This window comes from Corvus brachyrhynchos, unplaced genomic scaffold, assembly GCF_000691975.1.
Source record: "Corvus brachyrhynchos isolate BGI_N302 unplaced genomic scaffold, ASM69197v1 scaffold89, whole genome shotgun sequence".
Taxonomy (NCBI): domain Eukaryota; kingdom Metazoa; phylum Chordata; class Aves; order Passeriformes; family Corvidae; genus Corvus; species Corvus brachyrhynchos.
In genome coordinates, this window is record NW_008246063.1 from 3250107 (window position 1) to 3257203 (window position 7097).

Genomic DNA, 7097 nt, shown 5'->3' on the forward strand with positions numbered 1-7097 from the left:
GTATTTCCCGCCGCCTTCGCCCGGCGCCAGGGGCTCTCGGGCCCGCTTCGGGATGGGGCCCGGGGGCCTCCCACGTTCGCCACCCCAGAGGGGGGAAACAGGAACAGAAGGAACTTCTCGTCCTTGCTCTTTCTTTAAATATGTAAATCGCAGAGGCGGTACCAGCTTTTTCATTTGTTTAGCAACCTATCCATCGAACTAAATTTAAACTACCACACTAGTAAACACCTGCTTTGTATTATCTTTATTAAGAACTGCGTGTGTTGAACCCAGATAATTGACAGTAAAATTACCTTATTTCAGGACAGAATACTAATTTTTCATACCATATCTAGTCATTAAAATCTGTGCATTTGGTCCCATGACCTATGAACGCATTTTATGTTGGTTATTATAATTTCACCTGGTTAGTGACCTTTGTCTACTTTTCAATGAATATTTAATAGGAGATGTTGCAATCTATTTGTTTGTCATGGGTACTCCTTGTTACTAAAGAAGGTAACAAGTCACAACTATCAATAATTGGATATATTTTGGGTATATTATTACTGGGTCTCTACTTAAGTTGAGACTTAAATCTCTCTATTTCAAAGTCCTGTTTGCAAACTTGTTGGTGTAGTTGTATTTTATAAATGTTTTAGTTTCATATGACAAAATTTTCAAAGGACTTTTCTGTGGAGAAAAACTGATCACAGTTTTTTTTTTTTGTCATCCTCTGCAGATGAAAATATTACTTTGTGGCCCATTAGATATTGTTCCCTAACTCCAGTTATGATCTCTATGATTTTAGGTCTGCACTGCTGACCTCTCTCCTGCACAGCTGTTGCTGTGATGTCATTTTCTTACAAAGTTTTCTGAAAGTTTATTTTTATTACCTTTTCTTGTCTCTGCCATGCTTTTCATTTAAAATATTTTCAAACTGCACCTTTGGTTATAATCTGTTTCGCTGTAATTAATTCTGTGAGGACTGTTTAATCTGTGGAATAAATTCCACTGTATCTTTCTGTGGGATAAAGCCAGAAAAAAAAGGGTTTCCAAATTCTGCACAAATCAAGAAATGCCACACTTGGAACTGACATTTGTGCCTAATTTTGAGGCATGTAGATGAGAGAGTTACTTGTAGTGCTTCCTCTTGTACCTGGAATCACACCTCTTCTTGTGCCTGTACGTCAGCCTTCACAGGATGAAGTTTCCTGCCCAGATCCAGACAAGAGAAACATCTTCCTCTGGAATCCATTGTGATTTCCATCATTTGACATTTTTAGGCTACAGCACAGGACCTGGCTGCTCAGCAAATATGGTGTCTGCTTTAGATAGAAACAACTTTGGAAAGAGAAGCTCCAAAATACAAATGAGCTTCTGCTCTATACTGTGGCTGCCCATCCCTGGAAGTGTTCAAGGCCAGGTTGGATGGGGTTTTTGAGCAGTCTGCTCTAGTGGAAGGTGCCCCTGCCCATGGACAGGGGGTTGGATCTTGATGGTCTTCAAGGTCCCTTCCCAAACCATTCTGTGATTCTGTGAAAAGGCAACTTTGACTTCTCAGGTATCTAAACCTTTTAGTTTGCATGGGGACAGTTTTAGGCCATGTCCCCTCGAATTCCTGGATGTGTCTTTGCAACCTTCAGTGTAAAGGAAGATTCTGAGTTTCCCAGTTCCTCCTGGCCAGGAAGTCTGGCTGTGGTCTGTCAGTTATGGGGTTTGTATGTCAAACAAGATGAGTCTGGTTTGCTTTATGCTTAGGTCATTGTCTGTTTTGGGTTTCTCCACTGGATTTTATTTGTTGGGAGTTCTAAGCTCTTGATTTTGTTGCCTGACCTTCATCTTTCCCCAGGCACAATTAGGACACTTGAGTGAAGTGTTGGCATGTCTTTGGGTCTAGATCTAAATCTCTGCTTCACTTGTCTGGAATCCAAGCAAATCAACTGAAGGGAGAGCCTGTCTTGCTGATAAAATAATTGTTTTTGGCTGCTTAACCCTTGATATTAACAATTTTATTGCCATGTTTAACCAAAGGTTAGGGCAGTGAGGTGTTACATAACCTGATAATCTTAACTCTGCAATACTCTTGGCAACTCTTACATGGACAGTCTGGCTTATTGGGTTGACATGACTCAATTATTCAGAAAATTTGACGGAGTGAAATTAGTAACAATTAAAAGGGATAAAATTACTTGAAAATGTTATTCTAGAGTATTGTGCAGATTAAATGAGCCTCCCACAAGGAGAATTAAGTACTGTAGGTCCTGGCATTAAAATACACTAAGTGGACTGTGATGGAAACTTGCCAACTAAAACAATAAGGATAAAGAAAAAAGGATATGGCTTTAAATGATACACTGAAAATTCTGAAATTCTTCTTAATGTATCTTAGAATTCATTGCAAGTTTATGGGACTTTTTACATTTATTTATTAACAAAATGAGATTTAACATACGGTGACTACTTGATTATAATTGGTAGTCCTTCAAAATAGCAGTGATGATCCTGATAAATCTGATTATTTTGTTCAAGCCTGATGTTATAAAACATTATAAGAACTTACTTTGCTGGCTCTATTTAAGGCTGAAAAAAAATCATTTTTGTTCCTCCTTTTAGGGGCACAGGAAGTTCTCATTGATCCAGGTACATTATTTTCCTGCATGTTTCCAAAGTATTTTCTTCTGTTACTTGATGTGTTTTGCAATTGTATAGATATTGCCACTTGCCAAAACTAGATTATAAATCTGGAGAAATTATAGAGACCGAAGGGTAACTGGCACAAAATAAATACTGTAGTTCGTGATTGTGTTTCCATAAATTCTAATCAACAGGATTTCTTTCCATGAGTAGTGAGGATTTAAAAATATTTTTGAAGTGACCAACCTGAATGGTCACATGTAGTCCTGTAGTGTCATGGTGCTCTCTCAGTCATCATGAACAAACATCTTTCGCTTCCCTAAAAACATTGTTAATCTATAGATGTGCTTGGTCTGATTCCTCAAGGTTAATAACCATATGAAAAAAGTTGCCTTAGCATTTAAGTATTTAAAGAAACATTCTTTCTGCTCCCTCAGTATATTCAGAAATATCTTTCACAGTAGTTTTTAGCTGTCTGTTGAGAGTTAGGGCCAGCTCTGAAACACAAGAGATTTTTTTTTTACCATCTTAGCAGGGAAACCTCCTGGAGAAATAAATTACTGTATAAGCCTAACTAAATTACAGTAAAACCCTACAGATTAAGCAACCCGTAAGAAGGTATCGAGCCTTGCCAAACCTTTGATGTATTTTCACTTTTATTATGTTAACTCCTCAATAAAATCAAATTCTATAAATAAATTTTTCATGTTCTTTCTAATACCCCAGATTTTCTTGGCTTCCACTTCGCATTCTTATCCTTCATATAGACCCTTTCTGTCTCTTGCCTTCTTTCTTATGTAAGAAAACCAATTTCTTAGTGTTTTGTCTGAGCCTTTTTCCCCCCTAAGGTGTGCTTTAGAAACACAGTTTTAAAGTAGAATGAGGAATAGTTCAGATTAAAACTGTGTATTCAGATGTAGCCATAATATAATTTTAGCAGTCTGTTACTTTATTCATAAACACTCAGATAAGTGCTAAAAATCATGAATATATTTGGTTTTTATTAAGTGAGAGATTATTTCCTTTCTTTCTACGTGGGGCAAGTGTGCTTTGTGTATTCTATGTCAAACCTACAACATACCCTAGTTTGCTTTTTAGGTATTTAGCATTTGCCAAGAGTCATTGTGCTCATTTCTGACCTTGTTCTGTTCTAGGTGCTCTGACTTCCAACGGGATAAATGCAGATACCAGTGCTGAGATAGGACGTGCCAAGAACTGCCTTAGTCCTGAAGACATCATAGAAAAATATAAAGAAGCCATTTCTTACTATGGCAAGGTAATCCTGGTTATTAAAAAAACAAAAATCACTGAGGTTCTTTTCGACAGTGAACTTCTGTGGCTTTGGTTTTGGAAGATCTTCTAAAGCAGTGAAATTTGTAAAACAGTTTCCAGCTCTCCTGGAGGAATTTTTAGGTTTTTGTGCAAATGCTCAGAGCCTGATATGGTAAAGGATCTTAATGTGTACATTCATAATAGGAAAAGAAAAAGAATTATTTTGTACCGTGAAAATAGAGGCCCATTGTCCACATCAACAGTAAAGCTAAGTTTAATTGTATTGCAGTGGAGTTATTTAACAACTTTTTAACTTCAGGTATTTTCAAGTATCTTTAGACTAAGCTTGTAAATATTTATTACAGGCATTTTCATGTCCAAGTTGAAGGGAGACTCTCCAAATGAAACAGGTTCAGTTGTGTGCATGAGTTAATTTATGATCAGGAGCAATTAAAGGTGATAGTTCTGGGCATAGTGTCAGATAAATTTGAATCGTTCAATAAAACAGTAATTGTCAAGGATGCACTCAGCTTTTTAATGTTACCTTAAGGGTACCTTGCTCATCTAGAAAGAGTATCATGTCTCTAGAAGTATAAAATTATTGGACTTTGTTGGGCTTAGGGCAGGATATTTATATTTTGTTTATTTATAATATGCACTATGCTCTCAACAAGTAATAACTGTGCTTCACTGCAGCTTCACTTGAAATAACAAAAAGCTTTGTGCCAGGACTGATTTATAACCCTGCAAGATGAGCAGTTACCTTCTGTCTGTTCTAGACCTACAGACAGAGTAACTCCTTGCTCTAATGCTGAGGAAGCAGCACTTTCTACATATTTCCTGTGTTCTCACTGAGCTGAAAAAACTTTTGTAGCACTTTCTAAAATAGATTAAATCTCCAGTGATTTGCTTTTGCCAATATAAATGCATGAGAGAGGAATATGGGACAGCTTTGCTGGCGTAACTCTTGCATTTTGTTATGAGCTTGCTTTCCCCCATTAGTTTTCAGATATAAATACCTGAAAAGAGATTAACTTCAGAAGGAGGTGGGCCAAATCAAATATCCAGTATCAGTGTTGTTTGAGGAAATCACCAGATCAGATTGTCTGGCTAGAAAATTGCCTGTTTGTTATCTGAGCACAAACAGTTCCGTGGGCATCTGCATTGTTTCTTTACCTTCCTTAAGCAAGCTAAATCACTTAACAGTCATTTACAGCAAAGGTTTTGCAAACAGATACTGGAACACTCAGATTGGTTTCTAATTCTCTGGTCGTCAGGAATATTGTTTTAACTAAAGAGAAAATGGATGCAGTAATAAAAATATTTGCACCGTGAAGGTAGAATTTATTTGCAGACGCAACACCCACAACCAACCATTTATATGAGGTTATCCCAAAGGGTACCGGTATTCCCAGAGTTTCTCCTTATCTGAACTTTCAGACTGAAGCTGTGCTGTGTCTCAAGAGAAGTGAGTGAAGAGGCTGAAAATGCTTGTTTTGCATAATAATATTTTAGATGACACCTTAATTTTCACGTGGGCATATGTTGATAATTTAACACTGTAGTCATTAGCATTAAGGAATTGCTGGGTTTGGACAATGTGACAGCTGATTTATGTGCTGAGCAGAAATGCTTATAAAATCTAACGGGTGCAATACTTCCATATTATTTTAATTTTCTCCCTCTCCAAGTACAAGAACGCTGGTGTGATTGAACTGGAAGCTTGCGTGAAGGCAGTGAGAGTCCTGGCAATACAGAAGAGGAGCATGGAAGCCTCTGAGTTTCTGCAAAATGCAGTTTATATCAACCTTCGGCAGGTCAGTTGGAAAGTCCAGTTATTTTTTTCTTGGTCATTCAACAGAATTTACTGAAAGTTACTTAGACTCAGGAGACTCCAGTTTATTTTCTGTATCACTGCCTTCCTTCTGATGAGAGCTTGACTTCTGAGGATTTTCACATCTGTGAGTCTGGTTTGCAAGGTATTGACAGTTCATCTAAAAACATGAGGACTTAGTTTGAGATTAAAGACTCTCTTGCTTGTTCTCCCTTGTGAAGGTAAAAAAAATCCATAGTTGTTCTCTTGTGATGTTGTATTAAGGAAAAACAGCTGCGGGGGACTGATCTGCATTGGATTTTTAAAATTTTCTTGATTGCATCTCCTTCAGTGAAACTGAACAAATCAAGAATGGCCTGTTGCAGAATGAGCTGAAGGGTCTGATTAGTGTTCTTAATCAACTGAATCTTTGTTGTGTAGTGCAAAGTCTTAATTAAGCCAAATCAGAAAGGAATTCAGGGGGGAAATCAGTGTTTGGAACTGTGGGGAAAGTGCTCAGTGTCACCACAAAACAACATTAACACTTGATCAGTATCTCAAGCTTAGTGTCACTGCTCACAGGGAGACTGCTGTGTTTGAAAGAACTAATAAAAAGTTGTTAGGTTTCTTACTGATTTTTGCTCATTACATCTTGGTAAGATGAGCAGTTTAAGTCCACACCATTGACCTTATTAAGCACCAGGCAGGGACAGCAAATATATGATGGGGGTAGAATACTTTCTTTCATTTGCAGAGAATCCTTTCTTTGGCATCAATTTTCTAACAAAGTGTAAATGAGACATTATTTAATTGATAAGCTGTCATAAAACTCATCAATTTTGTTACAGAGTCCCTTAATTGCCATTATCCTTGTAGCGCTAAGTGCCTTCTCTTTGACTCTGTAACCTGTTTTTTTGCTGGCAGTTCTGCACCCTTTTTTGTTCACCTGTCCTGTTCTAGTGCTGTTATTCTTGTTGCCTGCAAACTCCAAAATTGTTGTTTTTTCTTTTTGTGGAAGCAATTACTGCCATTTTTCTCCCTGACACCACTGATACTGCAACTTCCACTTTTTATCGGAAGAAAAATGTTAAGACATAGTGTCTTGGTTTGAAAGGGAGGTGTCTGTCAAGGAAGGAAAAGAAAATGTGACCCCCTTCCCTCCAAATTATTATAGTCCGAAATTACGGAGCTTTCAGGCAAAGATATGGGAAAAGGAGTAACAGTCCTTTACTAATACATACATATGTATTTGTGTATAACAAGGCAAACAAACAACAACAACAGCAGCAACAACAAACCAACCCAGAAACCCAGTGCCGGCCTCGCTCGGCTGTCGGGCCCTTTCCCCTCGGGTGCAGTTCCGCTCGCAGCCGGCGGGGGCGCTGGTGGCTCCCGG

General features: G+C 38.0%; 1 protein-coding gene across 2 annotated transcripts in view; it reads left to right on the forward strand.

Moving 5' to 3' along the window:
• TRAPPC9 (trafficking protein particle complex 9) overlaps positions 1-7097 on the forward strand; it is a 469795-nt gene that overhangs the window by 20159 nt on the left and 442539 nt on the right. Inside the window, exons 5-7 of one of the 2 annotated variants that reach the window (XM_008643073.2) lie at positions 2596-2622; positions 3771-3892; positions 5580-5705. In XM_008643073.2, coding sequence (XP_008641295.1) covers positions 2596-2622; positions 3771-3892; positions 5580-5705 — 275 coding nt within the window. The remainder of the gene's footprint in view (positions 1-2595; positions 2623-3770; positions 3893-5579; positions 5706-7097) is intronic. The other variant, XM_017746660.1, reaches the window with a different exon arrangement.